General features: G+C 36.4%; 1 protein-coding gene across 21 annotated transcripts in view; it reads left to right on the plus strand.

Moving 5' to 3' along the window:
* The window catches only part of GPHN (gephyrin), a 275,952-nt gene that overhangs the window by 223,070 nt on the left and 30,032 nt on the right, over positions 1 to 22,850 (plus strand). For all 21 annotated transcript variants that reach the window (XM_057382120.1, XM_057382123.1, XM_057382122.1 and 18 more), the window contains 7 exons: positions 778 to 820; positions 4,083 to 4,220; positions 9,597 to 9,689; positions 12,722 to 12,777; positions 17,720 to 17,839; positions 21,851 to 21,909; positions 22,121 to 22,274. In XM_057382120.1, coding sequence (XP_057238103.1) covers positions 778 to 820; positions 4,083 to 4,220; positions 9,597 to 9,689; positions 12,722 to 12,777; positions 17,720 to 17,839; positions 21,851 to 21,909; positions 22,121 to 22,274 — 663 coding nt within the window. The remainder of the gene's footprint in view (positions 1 to 777; positions 821 to 4,082; positions 4,221 to 9,596; positions 9,690 to 12,721; positions 12,778 to 17,719; positions 17,840 to 21,850; positions 21,910 to 22,120; positions 22,275 to 22,850) is intronic.

Below are 22,850 nucleotides of genomic sequence, written 5' to 3' on the forward strand. Positions count from 1 at the left end.
TAGTCCATCTAAAAACTTGCAGCTTCAGGGTTATTATACATTGTGCTACTTTTCCAAATGTGAGAAGAATTAACAAGAATCCATGCTTCACTATAGATAAAATTTAAACTGTGTTGTGTTTGCAGGACTGATACTCTTAAAAAATACATTTTTTTTTAAATCCACAGGGTAAACAGATAGAACTGTAAATATTTAGTGTTACTAGAATACTAGAATATTGTGAATTGTCCAGTTTCCCCATAGTCAGACAAATCCATCTGGAATAGCACAATGGCAGCTAAGCATCAAGGAATTCTTATTAAACATCTTCAGAATCSAAACAATTGAAACTGAATATTTGTGACTCTCTATAATAACTGAAAATACCAACAGTAGAATTTTAAATCACTTTATATAGTTATCTTAGTATTCTGTCTAATCATCAAACCTAGATTCAGAGCTGCTATAATTACAACTGTATAAGAAAATGTGTATTTTCTGTTGAAGACTGAAGCTTAGCACATAATCTTAAGTACCGTTCTTTGATTTTTCTCTCTTACTGTCCTTAGGCCATCTTGTTTCTTATGGGAGGGGTGTGGAATCAAATTGCTCGTATCAGATTCTGACCAKCAGCTACTACCCTTCTGCTTAAATATACTTATCTCATGCAAAGTATGTAAGAATGTTGCTGAAAGTATGTATAGCCTCTGTCTTAGATCCCAGGAGCTTGCCCAATTTGTCTCTGTATTTTGCATCCTTGTTAGCTTCTGTAGCTCATAGACTGTGCTCTCTCTGCAGGTCCAGTCTAGGTGCAGCAGCAAGGAGAACATCCTCAGAGCAAGTAAGTACAAAAACTTCCTACCTCTATTGAGAAACTAAGACTGCTCAGAAGAGAGCAAGTGATAGATCAGAGGTGGGGCTAAGTGGGTTTGCAGAAGAAATTTAATAATTTAAGACAGTGAAATCCTGTTCAAAGGTAAAACTGTAAATGGCTCATAGTGTTCCTGTATTAATGGAAAGTTGCCTTTTAATTTATTCTTTCAAGTTGTTTTTCTAATGACATAGAGGTCTGTTGTTTGTGGTGCTGTTTTGTTGTAAAGAATATGTGTGTGCAGGTTTTATGGGCAAGAATTAACACTCAGAGACAATGAAAATGGAAATTCTCAACTCAAATATATATGATTTTTATTTTCATACTTGAACATGAATTTGAATGTTGTGTTACATAGAACCAAACCAAAAAATGAAAAGGTTAAGAATTTACATTTGATCCAAATGATGTATTGTTTCATTTGCATAATTCTTTTTCTTTGTGTTGTGGGAATCTTTTCTGGTCTAAAATTTGATCCACCATATGTGTGTGTGTGTGTATATATATATATATATATATGTATAATGACAGGAATAGGAAGTTGTGTTGGTGATAAAAGAGAAGATTGTCAAGAATTTTCTACCTTATGCAACTAATTGAATTAGCTGCTTCAAAGCTAGAGGATTATTTTGTTGTACAAAATACAGCTTAATGTAAGTAGTTATTTTTAGAGCTATCTGACATTTCACATTCGCGAAATATAACTTGGTAAAGCTGAGGGTTTTTTAATGTCATTTGCTTGTAATTAAAGTAATTACAAGTTTAGTAATTTTAGAATTTAAAAAAATCATTTGTTTGTCTCTGGGTCTGTTTACGTRTGTGATACCTTTAATAGACAAGTTGCCATTTGTAGGAAGAAGTAGGAGAGAAAAAGGTTAGTACTTACACCAGCATCTGTCTTCCTTTCTTCATTAAGTTTATTCATGTTAGTGTTAAACCTAAAGAGGCTCTATTTTCTTGGCTTTTCTTGCAGAAATAATGGGTGTTACTTTTGATGTYGGAAAAAAGAATTCAGATATTAGGAAATTTTATCTATTTTCAAAAAAAATCTGTGTTGGCGAATGCATTTTTCAGAAGATTTTAACAGAACCCTTGGCTTAAGCAAATCGCATGCACTAGGGACAGACTTGCAAATTTGAAGGTTTTTCTCTGGGGACCATTGAAAGCATTCAAAACCTGTGAATTCAATCACTTTTTAAGGGTTAAAGAGGTGAAATGCTAGTTTCTGAATGAGCTAACGGTGAGTTTTAAGTAGCAGTAAACCATAAAAGTACCTAGTGGCTGTAGCATAAAGGTTGTTCACTGCCGCACAATTCCCTCAGCTTTCATTGCTGTGACTTATTTTTTTCTTAGCATTTTCCTTCATATTTTCTAATTAAAAACAAAATATCAGGAAAATGTTTTTATCRTGTATTGTGGAATCTGTTGGACCTACAGGAATTACTGTGCTGCTAAGACATGGTTTCTTTCTCTAGGGAGAGGCGAATGTGGGAAGTTTGACTGTGTTTCACACATGCTTTCCTTTTCTAGTTTAATGATGTTGTTAGCAAAAAAAAGAGGCATAATAGCTGAAAGTGGAAGCTGGCTACGGAGTTCCCTGTTATTAAAACCAGAAATGCAGTTTTTCCATTAGTTACACTTTTATCTTACAATAGTTTAATTTGGATCATTTCTCCCTAGTTTGCTTATGAGAAAGTTATGTTTAAGAGTGTGCGAAGTCTTAATATAGTTAGAAGATGTCTCATCAGCTGTTTCTCTCTTCCTCCAAATGCTAACTGGTGTCTTAAGGAAAGGAATTAAGTAAATTAAAAATTATTTGTGCCTGACAAATTCACAGTGCTGCTTTTATCATCATGCTATCTTTTAAATACGCACAAAGAAATTGTTTAAATGATTTCTTCCAGGATCATTTCTGGAAGAATTAGGTGGACAGTTTTACTTCCCTCTACTTCTTCTTCTGCAAGATAATTACTGTGTTAATAGCAAAAAATAATTAGCGAACAGTCTCTCACATAAGAGGCAAGCATGTGTTAGTGCTGAACAAGTATATACAAATTAATTGAGAACCCTTCTCTTCAAAAGAAAGACTTAGATTGTGTGATGGTCATGCTATTTTTAACTTATTTTTTCTTACAAGACTACTCTTAAGGCAATTTTTTTTTCCAGAATCTGAAGGCATGTGCAGCAACAAATGGGGTAGTGACTGCAAAACAAAATCATGTCATTAAAAAATAGTTTCTATTATTTGTTAATGCTTTCTGTATTGTAATTTATGTTACTTCAGGAATATCATTACATATCACATACAGAACATCATCCACTCTGGCTTTCATAAATACCTTCTTGTTCTAGGTAAATCCTTTCAAGATATTCTGCAATTGTAATTGTCTTTATCTTTTGGTTTGTATCTGTTACTCTTGTTTATGTATTCCTGGAATAGTTCTCTCTTCAGTTGCTTATCTTCACTCTTAAAATCCTCCAAAACTTATTGTCCCCTTGTTTAATCTCTCAGTAAGTATCATGAAATCAAATGCACTGTTGGCTTCATTTTCAAACAACTTCTGTCATATCTTCTTGCTACATGTCCCATGTACTTGGGAAAAGTAAGCTTTCCTGAAGTTGTCCTACTGCCTTCACTCTATACATTTAAACAACACTTTGCTATGGTGACGACAAAATCTGGGCAATGGGTAGGATGCCTACTAGCTGGAATCACTGCTGTCTTGACTGCCCAATGATTTCATTGTGCTGTCTCTATTTTTCTCTCAAACCTTTTGACTTCCATCTCACCTTTGGTCTGTAGGCTCACAGTCGCAATGTCCATTGTTACGCTTTATCTGTGCACTGCACATAGCATGTTGAGATGTTTRTGGAGAACAGAATGGAGTGAATTGGCCTGTGTTCATAGAACTGAATTAGTCTCAGATTATCATCCTCAGTGTAAAATRCTTCATCACCTTGAAGGGTTTCTGTTTTGGATTAACCAATCTTTTCACACTCATCTAGATTTCTGGTATGTTTTTCATTATAAATAAGGATGAATATACACTCTCTTGAGTCTAGTTGAATACAGTGTCTTCCTATTGTCTGACATGAAAGCTCAGTAGTGATAACTAACCAATTTAATTTGCTMCAAAGTGCCAGATTAATTTCAGTGAAATGGTTTAAATGGACCTCACAACATGGATCTGCTCCTTGTAGCACACATAAACTTGGTTCTTTTTCACTGCAGGTCACAGTGCTGTTGACATTACCAAGGTAGCAAGAAGACATCGCATGTCTCCATTCCCATTGACATCTATGGACAAGGCCTTCATCACAGTTCTGGAGATGACCCCAGTGCTTGGAACAGAAATCATCAATTACAGAGGTATTTGAAGTTGGATTCTTTGTGAGCAGGAGGGTGATTACTTCCCTATTTGGCAAYCTTCTTGGTGTCTGAAACAGTGCTTTTTCCAGGAGAAACTGCTTTAGGAAATACCAATAGTAGGGGAAATCTTTCAAGATTAGGTGAATGTCAACTGAACTCAGTGCTGTTCCCTGAAGGAGTCTGTAATGGAACTTTAATAAAATATGTGAATTATTCTCTTTTGGTTGTATTACATGTAGCAAACATTAAACTCAACCTGAATGTGCCTCAGTGGGTAACATGGACTTTTATGGATGCCAATTAGCTCTAGGCTGTATTGTGATCAGTTCACTCTGTTCTCCTACTATGGGAGATTGTCACTAAGCCCCTTTCCATTCTAAGGTTAATGATCAAAGCAAAGGGACTGTTGATTCCAGGTCACTTTTTTTCCATGTCTGTATCTTTAACAGTTAATCTCTGCCTGTTCTTCCAGTTTCTAGTTAGCCTACTAGTCATCCTAGAATATTCCTCTTCTCCTCATAAACAYAATTCCTTTTCTATTCTGCACTGAATGTGATAATTTTCTGCTACTTGCTTCCTTTTAATGTTTGATCTATCAAAACTTTGTAATTAAAGAGTAACTGGTTTTGATTTATACAGTGAGTTTGTCCTCAAAAGCACCGAACAGCAAGCAAAATATCAGACTTTGTGACTTTGTAACTGCATCTATTCTCATGAATAAGTAGGGGTAGATGAAGTGATTTTCTGGACCTAAAAGGAATTAGCAGGGCACCTCTTAAGTTTATTCAGCTAAACTATCCTCCTTCCTGATATACTGTGTTCATAACGCTGGTTAAGTGCCTTGCTTCTGCTAGGCATTATCTGGGAGAATGTTCTTGGCACATTACAAAAACATGACAGGAAATATGCTGGCAAGTAAATCTGAAGTGGGAAGGGAAGCAGAAACCTTCTCCACATCTTCAAAAAGTAATGTGGTGAGCAAAGAGGTTGTGGAACTATAAACCTCAAGAGGCAAAAACGTTTAAGACATAGGCTACAGCCTATGCTAGCAGAGTTTAAGACCTACAGCCAGCAGAGAGCTACAGAAGGTTTCTGAATGGCATGTTTTGTCTTCTGGCTCGAAAGTTCAGTTTTCATATTCTTTGCCAAATCTTTGTGCTACCACAAGCCTTCAAGATGTCTTTATATTGGAATACTGATTTAGCAGATGCTRTGTAGTACCACACSTGTGCATTTAGTCGCTCCAGGCAGRGTTCAGTGCTCCCCTGTGCCTTGGCAGCAGGATTTCAGAAAAGGTGCTCCATATCCTGCATTCAGAAAGGCACCAATGCTGGATCACCAAGGARTATGCACCCGGCACTTTTTTAATGGTGTGCAGATTGGAAGAAAGCATTAAGGCGTAACTGCCTGAGCATAACTATTGTGCCTTTTTGGACAGCTGTCAGTCAAATGTCTTTGCTAAAACAGCCCTTTGTGAACAATATGAGGATCTGCAGTGTTGGGTACATTTAGTCCAAATAAATGCTATGTATGCAGCACTGAACTCCTGAAATAAAGGATGAAAGACTGGCATCTGCCTCCCTGAAAAATAAGTGCATCATATATTTATTTTGGTATCAAAGTAACAGTCAGACACTGTTAAGGTACTGTTGGATTGTTATTCATTTTTTCATAAAAGAAGTTTTGATTCAGGACATATGTATTTTGTCCAGGACATATGTATTGTTATTCCTGGCACTCTTATTCTTTCAAAAATAATGAACTCAGTCTGCTGAGTCACTTCAGTTTTGACCCTCTTCCTTTTCACCCAAAACACAAGCGTCAGAGTGATGGTAACAATAGCTTCAGAGATAGATTCTTGATTTAATGTTCACATAATTGTACCAACAATTTCTTCGTATTTTTACACTGTAGCATGAAATTGTGTTGCAATTTATTTTTCAAGTAGTATACACTTATTTTTGCACTACAAGATTTCCAAGTATATAGTATGAAATTTCAGGGTTGAACCTTTAAGAGACACATTCCTAAAGAGACATATAATCCTAAAGGACACATTCATGTCTGTGATACTGCAAATTCAATTCTCTTAATCTACAGATACAAATCTCAAGATGAAAATTAATTTTCAGAAGTTCTTAAGTGATCACAACAATATTATACACACAAGTACATAGAATTGTTTTGTATTGGCATATGTGTGTGTATGTGTATGTGTGCACATGCACACATATATATGTGTTTGATAAAAGATGTCAATTTTGAAAAAAAGCAGTCAATGAAGAACCAGTTTTTCATTTAGTTATGGGTTCATTTATTTTTCTGCTCATATACATCTAATTTCAGAAAATAAAAATGTAGTTCTCTAGATCTGAAACTGTATTCAGAAAAGTGATATTGTGTTGTGTTTATTTTCTTTGTGATTTTGTGTCTTGAATTAATATTGAGCTTCTGAAAACTATCTTTCAGGAGCACAGTTTCTCCCCAAGGAAAGTGAAATGTAAAATTCGGGAATGGTAATTGCCTAATTAATAACTAACCTGATTTAGTTACTCTGCTAAACATATTCCGTAGCATTCATCCTCATAAATAAAGCTGCTGAATGTTATGGTGTACAAATATCCAGTACAGTCCTAATTTTATTCTTGATTAAGTCAAGGTGTGCTGTAGTCTGTCAAATCTATATTTTCTCCTAACGTAAGGGAGAGGATTATTAAAATTATCTTTCAAAACATGACTGACATGCATGTAAGTGTGTTGCTTAGTGTCTGTATAGATGATTTAACCTCTTTCATATTTAAAAATAAATGGGCAGTTCTAAAGCGTTTTACAGAAGTGTCATAAACCAAAGGCATCTGAAGCGTATTTCCCACATGCCATCATCGATGTCTGATATGAAGCCCCCAATTAACCTTTTATTCCAACTAAATGCAGTTACCTGAACATAGCTCTGTGGGCACATAAGGTTAAGTTTTAGACAACGTGATTATGATTATTCTTCTGAAACTTAATAAGAGGCAGAAGTTTAATTGCTAATAAAATTATAATGCAGAAGCAATCTACGCTTTATGAGTTTAGGCCTGAGAACAGCACATTTACTGTGGTGATCGTTTTGATAGGATTGACTTTTCATATCATGCCRAAGTGCTACCAGAGCAATATTTACAGCATCCATCATCTCCTAGAACTAGATCTGTCTTATTGCTGTGCCCTAGAGAAATCAAAAAGTTCTTCATAATCAAAAATTATACCAGTTTCACCACCTAAGCTTAGCTAATACCTTCATGTGAAAAGTGAGTTTAATGTCATTCTCCATTTTGTGTTAAAAAGATATGGGCATCACAAGAGGCAGTTTGATAGCATTAAAATAATGCAGAACATCTTTCTGCATTACAATTAAGCAAAATAAGGTCAAACTGTATTTTTAGAATAATTTCTTAAATAAAAGAGAGTATAGATGTACTTCAGATTGTCCTCTGACTTGCTTCATTTAAAATGCCTAAGGCAGCTTCAGCAAATAATTCTTATATTTTTCTCCTTGTACTGAAACTCATTGCCATTAGTGGCTAGCCATTTATTCCTTTCAAATATTGCATGGCAGTATGCCAAGAACACACTGTTCAACTTTGCTCTAATTGGTGTCATTTTGCATGCAGACAAGAAGCAAAATGAAGGCACAACATGACTGCTAAATTTGGAAGTATCACTTTTGTATGAGATTTCATGCATCTATGAACAAAGGGTGTTTTTACTAGGCCTTTGATAGCTGCCTTTTCTATGCTATAATTTAAATGTCTGTGTCTTTTACTCAGTATAAGTGTACAAGCTTTTGTGAACTTTCTAATAACTTCTATATTGTGTATCACAGGCACTGACACGCAGGGTTGCACAGGGGAACTAATGGCCACTGCAAAAGTGCTTTTTTAGTTGCTTTAACTGATTTTAGCTGCATTTTCATTGGAATACTTATTTGAGCAATGCAGCATGAATATTACTTCAGGCTGAAAGTTAATACATATGGATGTGAGTACAATGATGTTATAGTTAGGATAATTAATTGCTAACTAAATCACTTCATGTTAATACATAAATATAATCTTCACTATAATACTGCTTCACTGGAGCTGAATGTTTTCAAATTGAGTAGGTGCACTTTTCAACAAAACTGTCCCATTTATTGTACAGCACTGGGTCTTCTGCCTTCCTGGTGAATCTAGAACCAGACTGATTTCCCTGTCTGTAAAATAAGAAACACACTTTATGCATGTCTCTCTTTTTTGGCATGCCTCATGATCTCTGAAGGAAGTATCCATGCAAATTCTCCTGGCAGAAATAATCAATCATCCTCTCAGTCCATCATACTTTCAGCTGGATATTGCCTTCCTGTGCTATTATGCACCCTAGGAGCAGTGGCCTCTATTATGAGCTGAGCTGCCCTTCTCCTGCTTAGACATTCTGGAATCCAGACATGCTGTCTCAGTAGTTCTGACCCGTGTCCCTTCCCCGTACCTCTAATCACACATGTAATGAATCTGCTTTCTCTCTCACACTGTATCAAGGGGTAAGTTACATATTTTCCATTCTGTTCCATATCATACTAAAAAAAAAAAGCTTTTGCTGGTGCCATAAAAGTACCAGCCACTTGACTGAGGGTGAAGTAAATCATATCAGTCTCTACAGGGAGGCTGAGCCAAATTACAGCTCATCAGTCATAGTTGCTAAGTGAGGAGAAAGAGTATGTTTGAAACAGCTATTAAAATATTTAGAACTATAACAGTGTAAATTTACATAAATAATCCTGACACTTATATGAACTCACCCTCCATTAAGCAGAAATGCTCTCAGCAATTAGGTGAAGCTGATCTATTGCCAAACTTCTTTGTCCCATTTGTGAAAACTTGTCTGTAGTTACCATTCTCAATTCATCACCTCTCACCTTTTGTGCACAGGATTGACTTTTGAAATGTCATTTTACATTTTTTGAAAAAATAAATTTAATAAAAATTCAAATAAGGAAAAATAAAGAAAATACCTATCTGTAAGAGATCTTAAGGGAAAAGCTTGTCCTGTAGAAACAAACACTTGTTTTTCTGTCTGATCCTRAGTCAGAGCTATCACCTTTGGGTTTGGATACTTGGCATTCAAATCTACTGCCAGCAATTCCACCATAACCGGGAGCAAAGCCTTGAAAAAATCATTTATCATTACTTTCAGACTCCAGTCTTTTTTCCTTTATGTAGAGTCAAAAATCAAAAGCCTGAGAGATCTGTATGTCCTATACACATACATTTCACCTACCAGAGCACACTGCTAACTTTGTTTCCCCCTTTCACTCACTGTAATGACACAGAGCATCATCTTTTCTCTTTTTTCTAGATGGAATGGGCCGAGTCCTTGCTCAAGATGTATATGCAAAAGATAATCTACCACCATTTCCAGCATCRGTAAAAGATGGTTATGCTGTCAGAGGTAAATACTCACTTTGTAGATATGAAGTATAGTGTCTGCTGCTTTTTAACCTGTTAATTCACATGGTTTGGATCCAGCAGGAGTTATTTTGGTTTTGGTTTGATTCTGATCATTGCTGAGGTAAATGCAACTGTGTGGAAGGAAGGCCATAAAGTGAAGTTCAGATCTGTTAAAAAGGTACATGTGTACATGAGCAAATGTGCATCCATAGTTGCTCCTAGATGTGCTCCTCTGTTGCTAGTGCATTTCTTRGAAACATTAAAAATTCAGGAGAATACCAGAACATCTGATTCTGAATTACACATTCATCTTCTATTCCTCTGTTGCAGATTTAATKAGGATTTTCTTATATATCTATTACTTCATTGAATTGTTGCAGATACTGATTGCATCAGAAGATTTTCAAAAAAACTTACCAGAATGTTCTCTAATGGAGATGCCTCAAAAGAAGTGAATCTTACTTTAAAAAATTTGCAGCTGCCATATATAAATAAAATTAGTTGTATGACTTTATTCATTGCAAGCATTGGATATGGTTTCCCAAGAGACCTGAATTCACACTCTGCTTTGCCATTAGTTGTTGGGTAATTTTATCCAGTTGCTTCTCTCTGCATCAGCTTTTCACTTTGTGAAGTAAGAGTAATGATGCTCACCTCATGTGTGTATGAAGGAAATTTAAAATATACAGAATTGAATATTATACTAGTAGTGATTTAGTTGTGGTAGTGGTTGAGTCATTGTAACACCATGTTGAAATTTGTACACAATAGCCAACTGTCTTCTAGGGGCATTAAAATACCTTTTTTGCTACTGACAGCTGAAACCATGGAAAGCACATAGATTGTCTGTAGACCCAGGCAATGGATGTAATCCAGTAGTTTCCCTATAGATTTGATATAAAAATAATTTCAGGTCTACAAGATGAGTGTGTGGTGAGAGACAGGGGGACCAAAATGACTAGTAAGAGCAGCAAGAGAGTGCATATGTAGCCAGGGCAACACAGGTAGTGTAACACTGAGGAAAGTAAGAGGGTGAACTCTTGAGTAGAATGCTGAGTGACAAGGGCCTAGGGATCAAGCCAACACTGTCTTGCAAGCTGATTGCTGCAGGGTAAGGCAAAGCACGGGTACAGTCTCAGTAAACATGCAGAATGAGCAGAGTGATCATGAATGCCATCTTCTGTCAGAACCAATACACAAACCCCTAATTTTGGTGGTGGTTTCAAGTAGAATAACATTGAGATATTTGAATGTGTCCAGAGAAGGACACTAAAGCTGATGAAAGCTGGAAGGAATGTCCCATGAGGARTGGCTGAGGACTTTGAGTATGTCTTGTTTGAAGAAAAGGAGGTTGAGAGATGACCTCATGGCTCTCTCCAGCTCCCTGCAGAGGGGMAGGGCACGGGGTGTCCAYTGACCTCKGTGTGGGAATGGTTCAAAGCTGTGCTAGGGAAGGTTTAGATGTGGCATTAGGAAATATTTCTTACCAAGAGGGTAGGCAGACACTGGAACAGACTTCTAAAGAGTGGGTTGATGCCCCAAGCCTGTCTGTGTGTCAAAGGCATTTGGACAATGCTGTTAATAATTTGCTTTACCTTTTGGTCAGCCCTGAATTGATCAGGCAGTTCTATTCTATTCTATTCTATTCTATTCTATTCTATTCTATTCTATTCTATTCTATTCTATTCTATTCTATTCTATTCTRGTCTRGTCTAGTCTGTTTTATTCTAATTATTTTTGTGAACCTGTTACCTTAAGGTATGAGAAAAAAAAGTTTTTAGGCAGAGATAATATTGACTACCTTAACAGATACTTCTTACAAAAAATTTAAGGATTAGYTTTCAGTGGCATAACGTGTCTGCCCAACCCCTGTCCTTTTCTCATTTTAGACATGTGTATCATCTATAAACTTAGACTCCATAATATTATTAGTGGGAGAATAACATCCAATTCAGTAGCATCTTATCAGGTTTAAAATAATTTAGCTATTAGGGATTTCTTTCTCTTCTTTTACTGGATCATCCAAGCACATTTTTTTCAGTGAAAGTCTGACAACTGTTTTCAGTAGTATTACGTGCATTATTCAAGGATATCTAGTTGAAGAATCCTTTTCTACTTTTTTATTTTAGAGYTCACTGTAAAGCTCATAGATTAGTCTGTGTGATAGGCTTTTAAAGTTCATTATGAGTCTTCAAACATGAGCAAGGACCATAGTTGATGATCTGCAAAGCTGCAGCCAATGCACGAGTACCAATGTGATAAATCATTAYAGACTGAATGGGCATCCTTCCTCAAAGCAGTTCTTCTCAGTACAAGGTTACCTAGGTGTGTATTCAGGGTTCCTGAAGTAAATCAGAGATAAAGGTTGTCAATGATCAGACTTCCTCTCTAGGTATTCAACTTTTGACAGCTACAGATTTTAAATTAATAATAATACATATTTAAATACRATCATTTAAGCCTAGTTTGTTTGAGCACTCTTGGCAACATGACTGCTATGCTTGGAAAGACAGAGTTGCTTGTGCTTCATACACGCTTTACATCATGGTRAAGCCTATAATACCACTAATGCAACTTGCTGAAAGACATTTGAGGCAGGTGGGATCTTAAATGTCATTAGTAATTGTGCTTTTATTGTCCCTGTAAAAATGCAGATTTGTTAAATTGGAAGTCCTGAAGACTTGTTAAATCAGTAGTCTCTGATCCTTATTTTCAGTATTGCAATACTATCATGAACACTTCAAATCTTTGCTATTAATGTTATTCCTCCTAGTCTCCATTTACATGACCTCATACTACCCACAAATTTTCAGTTAAAAATACTCAGTTCTCTAGAAGCTGTGATTTTCAAAATAATAAACACATCTCAAAAGGACTTAAAAGGGAAAATGWTTTCAGAACTTCGATAATTTTATCATGCTGACACCGAAGAACTGAATGTTAGATCATCTTTGCTCTTCTCCTGTAATTAATTTAAAATGCCATCATTTGTTTGGGTTCAGTCTTTACCATTTGTGTTGTCCCTCTTAACAGCTGCTGATGGCCCAGGAGATCGATTCATCATAGGGGAATCCCAGGCTGGTGAGCAGGTGAGCACAATTTATTTTCTCTTTTTTTGATATATTTTGTAAGTTTTTCTTTGTTTTTTTACAAGCCTTGCTAGTGCTTCAGAATTCAATAGTCTTGGATGTGGTGTGAAGTAGGACACAGCTGTACTGACCCTCCTGCTATGTGCCTTGGGACATGATTTCAGAAAGTGAGGTGGTACAGTTATGTAAGGAACTAACAAGGATGTCCCAAAATACTTCAGAGCATTGTGCTGACATGTCTGATAGGAGTGCACACAGTAATGTTCTGCCCTGCTACAGTGTTTGAGGACATGAGATTTCTAGTGGCTCAACAATTCATAAGCAGAGAAAAGCATGATTTAACACCCTCTTGCTGACAAATTTTTAAAGGATGTCAGCCCAATAACTTTCCATAAGATGCTTCCATTTTTCACACTGATAGCTGCATAATGAAATGTAAGAGTTTTGTATGAAGCTTTTAAGGATAGATAATGATCCGAACAATCTTGAAGCCTGGCAGCAGCCTGGTTTGAGAATGGTTTGAGAAGAGTGTTCGTGCACCCTAGCGGATACGTGGATTGATCTTAAAAGCAAGTTGAGGCATGATCCGTTTGTGAYTTGCTGTGCTCTATAAACATTCATGAATAGACACATTTTGTGACTTGCTCTCAAATTCAAGAGCAAATTTCATGAAATTTCTCTACTAATACTGGAATAATGGGAAAAAATCAGCTCTGTTCAACATTTGTTACTCTGTCAATTTAATCACACCTGCCACCTCTGTTTAGGAGAGTATGAGGTGATCCAAAATGTTTCTCCATGTATTTGAAGTCCCTATAATTCTGTGTCTTTTATGTGAAATGATGGAGAAAGGAAAAAGCAACAAGCAAAACAAGGAATTGGTCAGTTTTAATGAGGATTTCATATGTCCATTTTGACTGCTAAACAAAAAAGTCCAAGTAAAATTGACATATCTCAAAAGTTGTGTCATGTTTCAGAAGTATTACCAGTTACAGGATTATTCCATTTTTTTTAAATGGACTTGAAGTGCCTCTAAATGTGTAATAGACACTTAATTTGGCTAATCATGATAGATAAGGAGCACTGTGAAAATTATTTTTGCTTTAGGTTCCATCCATCATCAGGAATTATACTTTGATATAMTAGACACCTTCTCAGTACTGATATTCATGTGAACTTACATTGATGACTCTGTTGTACAAAATATGTACATTTACTTTAAACTMWAAAAAAAAAAAAGGCCAACTAATGAATTCAACAATTTTTTAACATGCCTTGTATTTTTAGCCCTCCTGACTGCATTTTCAAGCATTGGTCCAGAATCCAAAAGACTGACAACTATTTTTACAACCCTTTTTATGATCGCTGTAAAATATCAAGAAGCAGCAGAGCAACCCACCTAATTATCACTCCTATCACTATCCCCTTGTCTTCAATATCATTTTGCTAGTTAAATATCACAGCACAGTGTTGCTTAAAACCAGTCCTGCTGAAGCTGTTTCTAATGGGGAGTACTTCCCATTAGAGATCTAAAGAGTTTCAGTATTCTAATCAGTTCAGCAGGTTTGTGCAAAAGATAAAAGGGCAAATGGAAGCCTGCTTCCCTCCTATAAAGTTCAAGAGCTCACAAATGTCTCTCTACAGGGACAGTCTGTCCTCCGAGATTACTGGTAATAGGAAGGCTCTCTGGCAAGGAAGAAAAATTGGGTGGGAGGGAGGCATGCAGAGAGAGACTATTTCTGAAAATACCAGTGGCAAGTTAGAAAAACAAGGCTGTTGACCTCAGAATAATTGGTCAAAGTTTTTTTCTGGGGCAAACACATCTTCAGGTTCATCTCCTTCCCAAGAAATTATTTATAGCCTTGGAAGGCTCCTCAGTCTCATTTCACTCTTCAGTCACTCTCAGCAGCAACATTCTGCTTTTCATGTTACAGACCAATTAACAGARTGATTCACAGCAGGGAGTTCAAAATAGATTTAGATTTGGCTCCTCCTGTAGGGGAAAAGGTTATGTAAATGCTAGTAGAAAGGAAGATGGACTGAGAATTGCAGGGAGGGCCAYATAACCTAGTTGGACACATCTGTATCAATTTTTAAATTGTCTATTTTCTGATTTTTGTCTCCAGATAGTCATGTTTATGTTAACCCTTTTTTAATTGTGTATCAATGAAAGGTTTCATACACTGCCCTGCTTTGGGAAGGTTAGGGCACTCTTGAGGTTACTGGTCATAARCCATTCACAATGGCCTCTGTGTGAAACACACAGCCATGGGGAAATGGTTTTCCTAATGTAAACTTACATACTCAGACTGTAGCATTTCCTGCAAGACTTTCTAAAGGTGTTTGCAAGAGACACTATGACTAACAGCTACAATATAGGATGAAAAGCAGACATTTTCCACAATTTCATTAACCTGTGTCTTTTTACAGAAAGGAGCATGGATCATTCTAAATCACACAAAAGAGATGCAATCATGTGCAGGAGAAAATGCCTGAGATAGGGGTTTTACTTAGTCGATTATTTCTGGGTTTTATTCAGTGACTGAAATTGAGTAGATTAACAGTAATGAAGGCAAAGGACAGAAACCACTATTGCCCCATTGCAGGTAAAAGTGAGATCTCAAAGGCCTTTAAAACAACTTCTGTGAAATTTTTGTACATTAATATGCTTTCTGAGAAGTAACCATTTCTTTATCTTCACAGACTCTAGCATAGAGGAACACAGCCCTGGAGAATCACACATAAATCTGATGGTTGAGTTTTGTTCATAAAGTAATCTGACCAARTTCTCAGCAGATAAAAAGAAAACTAAATATATGAGCAACAGAACCAATTCTAGAAGCAATTGTTATTGTATCATAAATTTGTTTAAATGTATCARTCATTGCATCTCAAAAAATTAACTCATCTAATAATAAACTCCAAAAACATGGTTYGTTACAGCACATTTCATCACCATAGGCTCTGATTTATGGCAGTAGTAGACATTTTGTATTCTTTGTGGTGCTTTTTAAATGGGAGATTTTTTTTATGCAATACTTTCTTCCTTTGAATAGTTATTTTAGTCAGCAATACTTAGTATGTTCAAAACAATGTCACCTATTTGTAATGTACCTTTGGATTATATCTAAAGTGGTATGCAAAACACATAATTCAAGGCAAGATTTGCCTTTTATAACTTTTCATAAAAATAAAAATTGCACACTAGATAGCATTATTTTCCTTTTTAAGCAGCTTTAGGATAAATGGCACTATCTCTACCATGCATCCACAGCTTCTTGAACACTTGGGGGTGAGGAATAACTACCATTTTCTTAAAAGTATTATTTTTATGTCATCTGGTTTATATACCTACTTTAGCATGGCATGAATCTTGCCCTAAAAACACACTAACCATGACATATGGCAAGTGTGGGGTTTTTAAGTTTATATAGCATTTTATTTATGTTCTTCTCTGAGGATATTAGATTTCCATTACCTGTAGAGATGGGTCAAGATTCAGTCAGTTCCAAGCTCAATTGTTTCTTGGGATATGTAGGTCTCTGTGATACTATGGTAAGCCAGATACAAACCATTCCCAGCCTCCTCGTAGGGCTTCTGTCCCAATGAGTAGCCTTTGCAATACACACATTTCAAAGAAAAACTCACCTTTCAGAGGTTATGGCAGTACTGAGGTGGAGTMGAAGAATGGGCAAGGCAAACAGCTTTATGCAGCTGAAATGCTGGCCACTGGTCTAGAGTATGGCAGTGTCTGTCAACCTCCTGACAAAATTCATGGASTAAATGCTGGCTGGGCAGGAGCAGGTAACAGTGCCTGGGCAGGACTGCCTGCAGGCCAATTATGTGCTGTCCAATATGTGCTTATCACAGTTTGAGAAGTCCTGGATGTATTCCAGCATTGCATATGGARTACTGAGCCAATCTGCACATGAATTGTATGTGTGACACATGCAGAATATGTTGCTCTGAGCTGTGTAGATCTGTGTGTAGCACATRTTAACTAATAACAGTAAAGCCTAAATAAGTCAGACTTACAGCAGTGCTGTGGGGAGCCAACAATSAAATCTCAGTCATCATATCAACTTCTTTTGGTTTCATTCTTTTAGGATTTTTTTTTAGTTATTTATTTCTTAAGTGGTTATGGTCAAATTAGTTTTACTCTGGATTTGGTGAATGCTTATTAAAATAGTCTGCCTATTTAATAATGTGAGAAATGTTATTAAAACCATGTGATTTATTTTATCATGTTATTCTGACATTCTTCCATTCTTTGCACTGCTTCTGCTGAAACTTTTTAATGTCCTGTGAATTTATAGAATTGTAGAATATTATCAGTTTTAGGCTATTCAAAACTGACCCTCACAAAGATAGATATTCTCTGTGAACTAGTATTGAGCTGCTTCTCAGGGTGAGGAAATCTGCTTTAAAATGAAGTAGTTGATTACATTACCATTATATGTTGGTTTTCTGTGTGTAGTGTGCTGGTAAAACAAAACAGAACAAAAATACAACCAAAGCAAAGCAATTTCAGCCCTGGAGACCAGAATACATTGCAAATATATTTTTATGTACTGAGAACTACTAGACTTTTGCTCAGGGAAGTTTCCAGAAGGTCACCATGTAACAGTTGAATTTTCAAGCCAGTTGTTTTTCTGTGCTAAGTGTTTTTCTGAGTATCAGTATATTTCTTCTTCTGAAAGTTGTTCATGGGATAGAAATACAAAGAGAAAAAGCCTGAAACTGCCTAATATGTGGCCATATAAATAAAGCCAGGTGTGAATTGGAGTTTATTGTACCTGTTGATATCACTCRCATCATATCAAGAGTCATTCTGAAAATATGAATTCCAGTCTTTCAGATGAGTTGTGTAAAGTTCAAGTGGTTCATTTTTTATTTTTTTTTTTGAAAAGTAGAATAATTTCTGGGTTTTTTGATTTTTCAGCCAACTCAGACTGTGATGCCTGGTCAGGTAATGCGTGTTACAACTGGTGCTCCAATTCCGTGTGGTGCTGATGCAGTGGTGCAAGTGGAAGATACAGAGCTCATCAGGGAATCAGATGATGTGAGTCACMAGTTTAAAAACTCATTTTTCTTTTGTGTGCAGCAAAAAATGGYACATGCTACAGGTCTGTAAATCTGAAAGACAGTCATACAGAAAAGCTCTTCAGTAACCTCAGAAGWTTGAGGATTTTTGCATCAGTTCCTAGTGGCAATTCTCACTTTTTCAGGCTGTGATAACCRTTCCACAGACTTTCCTGTTCTGACTGATTTTTCTTCAAAGTTGYTGAATGCTGACACTGAAATACTTGAGAGCATAATTTGAGTGAAAGGCAAATGCCTYCTGGAAATCCATGCCTACAGTCCTATTTGAATGCCTACTGTATTCACATTTTAAAATACAGGCTAGTGGCAATCTCACGAAATTAGAAGGGGAGAAGTKTTCTTAAATTACATATTGATCTCAGAATAATGCATTGGTTTACTGCTGATGTAATTAAAGCTGAATATGGTTTTCTGTGGGAGAGTGAACTAAGTGAAGCAAAATCCATGGGATSACTTGGGTTCTGTTAAACTGTGTTATGAAGATGGTTCAGTGTTATCAGAGTTGATCTTGTTTCAGCAAAGGTGAATTTGGTGGATTTTRGACAATACATCTTGTACATCTTCCAATGAATTTGTTTAGAATAAGAGGTTCGGTTATGAAACCGGGGAAGTAAGTGCCTCCCAAATTTTTTTTGAACTACAACTAAGATTTTTTTAAAGACCTTTGTGCTCCTTGAAAATGAGAACATTCCTGAATTTAAGACCTCTGAAAACCAAGAAATGGGTAAGGTACATATTCCCCCAGAATGTATACATAACCCTGTTTTTGAACAGATTTTCCAGCCTACCTTTAAACCACCCTAATGCACTACTTTATAGATGCTGCAAATATGAACACAGAAAAAAAAAACCACAGAAAAAAGCTACAGAAGAACTATGAGTACTGTAGTACTAATTCTGTATGTGCAGTCTTAGCATAGGGAAATGTGCTTTTTGTGAAGCCAAGGAGCTCTCTGTAGACAAGTGTATTTCAAAGAGTCCATCTTAGATTTCCTTTGTGTTCAGAGAATTGCTTCTGAATCCCAGCTGTGATTTCAGGATGCTATTATCATGTTTGCTGTCATCTGAGAGACTTCAAGGAAAGAAGACAGTCTCTTATTGACTCAGCTTCCAAGTTCAGCTTTGAATGAACTATGTATATAGTTCTGTGCTCAATCAGCCTTTGCTCTACTGCTGCTGTTCTGACAAGCTGTTMTACTTTGCCACAGCTCAGTGTCACCATTGTGATTGCAGCTGGGGTGTAAGCAGATGAATTCTAGTGTTCAAAACTGATAAAGATAACAAAAACTGAAAACCACTCTCAGGATCCTTTCTCATGCCTTATTAAATGCATAGGGTTTTTACATATCTAGGCTGTCCTTCCTATCAGAGAAATTWTTGAGTCAATCCTGCTTTTATRTAATCTATATATGTATAGATTATGTCTTTCTTTAAAATACACCATTGCCTTCACTGCTTGTTAATCATTCTGTTAACTTTACTGAGCAAGTTTTTTGTGGCCATTGCCCACCTCATCATGAAAGGACTATCACATTGCAGAGCATCACACATGGTAACATTTTATTTTGCTACTTCTTTGGATGACTCTGTCCTGCCTTCCACTTTTTATGTACACGTTCTCCTCTGCTGTGAGAACAGGTTATCRGGCTATGTGCTTAAACTCTGGCTTTTTTCACAAATTGTCAGCCATCTTCAACTTTTTTTCCTGCCTGTAACTATGAGGTAGATCTCTTTAGTTTCTGCTTGTCTTTGAATTCACTACTCTACAAATCCTGTTCATGATAATTAGTACCATTTAATTAATATGTTCTTTTTTTCTCTTCCTTTTCRTGTCTGGGTGGCTACATATTTCAAGAATATTTTTCTTGTTAGTGTTAAGAATTCCTTCAGGGCTGAGATTTACCTGAAGTGAAAGCTTTAACATCTGAAAAATGTTCTGAAAGGAGATTAGTTTTCAAAGGAGCTCATTCCTTGAATTCTAGTTGTGGTWGCAGTACTTAAATTTCATAGCAAGCATTTCCCAAATGATCTTAGAAGTCATAGGCCTGAAAGGAATTACATATATCCATCAGGAAGAAAAATTCTCATCAGCTTGCCAAATTCATTAAGAAACATGTCTACACCCCTTTCATTTTGAGGGTTTTTCATTTGGTTTTCATGTCACCTTGTAGGAGAAAGGAGGCCAGTGTGAYCAACCTAAACAAGAGATAGATCCTGCATCAAGCCCAAGCATCAGTGTATCAGTGTGGATGCCAACTGKTCACAACCGCCAGAGCAAACCACTMAGATATGGGTCAAAATATATTAATACACAGCAAGAATGCTGCCTGACACCAAATGAAGGATGTTCTTAGCATTACACCATACATCTCTTCAAGCCCCTCTGGCCACTTTGCATTATCTTATATTCCTTAAGCACTCTGGATATCCATCAGTTCCATAGATATCACACTTTCCACAGTGCTTTTTAAACTTGGGATTGCTGAATTCTTCAGAAACCTTTTTTTTTCAGTTGTTTCCTCTAAACCAGAAATCCTAAATAGGACCTTTTATATTATTCAAAAATGTATTACTGCCTCTCCTCTTGATTCCCTTTAAATCTTCTATCTAGCTTTAAAAGTTATCAAAGATACGGAAATTTCAAATCTTCATGATTGAACATCCCCAGAGTATCATAAAAATAAAATAATCCTCCAACTAACCATTGCTCCAAATTTTTATTGCAAGACTCAAGTGTCTTTTACAGCCTCAGCTGTAAGAGGGACAAAAGGCCATTCTGGGCACCAGCACAGCCAATTCGAACACTCACAGCCAAAAATCATCTCTTCTCTTATACAAAAAGAGCAAGTACAAAAGAAACAGAATTTGCAATAAAAGCTTCTGAAAAGCATATGGAAATACTGGGATAAAGTAAGAAATTTTTTTATTCATCATTTTCTGGTTTTCAGGGGTGTGAATTTTCACAGTAGGTAAACAGAATCACAATCTCTAATAACACATTCGTTAGCTTTAACTTTGGGGCTTAAGTTTAAAGCATTTCGTTTGAACTCAGAAACCAAGGCCCATATCACCTTTAAGAAAAGATACAAGTCTCAGTGACCTGTACAATACCTTTGTTCTTATAAAAATTCCAAATAACATTAACCTGCCTTGTTAGTCTTGTAATATTAGTGTCTGATTTATTACTTTTTAGGTATTTAAATATAAAGCAATACACGGTAATGTAAAAACAAAATGTGTTCCAGTCTAAGTAAGTTTAAATTTAGTGCTCCTGACAGGCTGGCACTATCTCAAAGCTGAGTATATATCATCAACCCATTTGCTGGGCTTAAAATTAAATATTAGCAATATAGGTYATGTGCCATCTATTGGCATTGACTGAATCACCAAACCATTGACATTCTGAACAAGGAAATGCATCAGACTTTGCATGCCACTGTCTCTTGTTCACAGTAAATAAAAAAGATAAATGATTCTCTTTCTGATTCATACAAAGCTCTCAAGTTGGAGTATCCAGTGCAGTCATCTACATGAAAATCCTCCAACAGCTACAGCATATAGCTTCTTCCCACCTTTCTGCTAATGTAGTGGCCTACTGTCTGCCAGACTAATGGTCTTGTTGAAGTGCCATCTTTGAAATTGGCTGAGGGAGTGGAACGAGTCCATTCAGTATACTAGATCAACAGATGTAACATAGGAAAGCTATATAAAAATAGGAAACTAAAACTACATATTCAGTGCTGGTCCTCTCCTGGTGAGCTCATCATGAAGACTATTTCTTAAAATGCTGTTCAGTTTTAGCACACATTGTGTTACAACCTTGACAAACAAATCAGGAGAACAAAATTATGCTTAAACCATAATGTCACAGTGTAATGAGTGTTGTAAATTGTGTAGGCTTCTGAGAAATTAAACGTTAATCTTCTTTGAATAGCTCAGCTGACCGTATTTGATGTCCTTGTGTTTGCAGGGCACTGAAGAACTGGAGGTTCGAATCCTGGTGCAAGCTCGACCAGGCCAAGATATCAGGTCTGTATTTATTAAACTATCCCTGTAAGGAATAGAAGGGCTGATGATTTTTCAAGTAGTTTTTTAATCATGAGTAGTACTGACATTTTGACAGTCTGACTAATGAGCGTTCACGGGCACTCCTCACCTGGAACAGGACAAATCAAGGAAAGATACTTTGAGTCTCATTCTGTTTCTCTTTTGTGTTGTTTTTCTGTGCTATGATTTTCAGACCCATAGGACATGACATTAAAAGAGGTGAATGTGTGTTGGCTAAAGGAACACACATGGGTCCATCTGAGATTGGTCTCTTAGCAACTGTTGGAGTAACTGAAGTAGAAGTTAACAAGTTTCCAGTGGTTGCAGTAATGTCAACAGGGAATGAGGTAAGAAAAGTTTTGTTTAGAATTACAATTGTTTATTCTGAAATACTGTATTTTCTTTGAGGCAGTGTTCTGGATAGTGACTTCTACCCCAGTCCCAAGCAGACTCACTTTTTGAGCTGCAGCTCATGCTGACATGAGCTATTTTTGTGAAAGATCAACCCATACTTACCGGCTTGTGTTTTCTCCCTCAGGGGCTTTCTCACAGGTCTCACACTATCTTTGCCAAAGTTTTGATAATGTATCCAACCATGTGTCAGCTGCTTTTCTCCAGCCAGCAGGGAAGAACTTGTGGGGTAGTTAGGGTTGTAATTCATATTAGCAGTCATGACTGAAGAGTAATTTCTTTTTAGCAACACTCCTCTGTAGCTGCAATGTCAATGGTAGGTAAGCTATCTTTGAATAGTACTACCAAATGCCTTGCTGAAGTATTGTTTCTCAGTATTTTTTCTAATAGTAGCACATGCTGAAATTCAGATACTCTCCTGTTGGTAGAACGGCRGACAAGCTTTATAATTGCTTTAACTACGTCCAAAAAATCAGGCTAAAGATTAACTTAATTTACTAATCTTACCTATG

The sequence above is a fragment of the Malurus melanocephalus genome, unplaced genomic scaffold (assembly GCF_030028575.1).
Source record: "Malurus melanocephalus ecotype Western Australia unplaced genomic scaffold, MMel_1.1 scaffold_551, whole genome shotgun sequence".
Taxonomy (NCBI): domain Eukaryota; kingdom Metazoa; phylum Chordata; class Aves; order Passeriformes; family Maluridae; genus Malurus; species Malurus melanocephalus.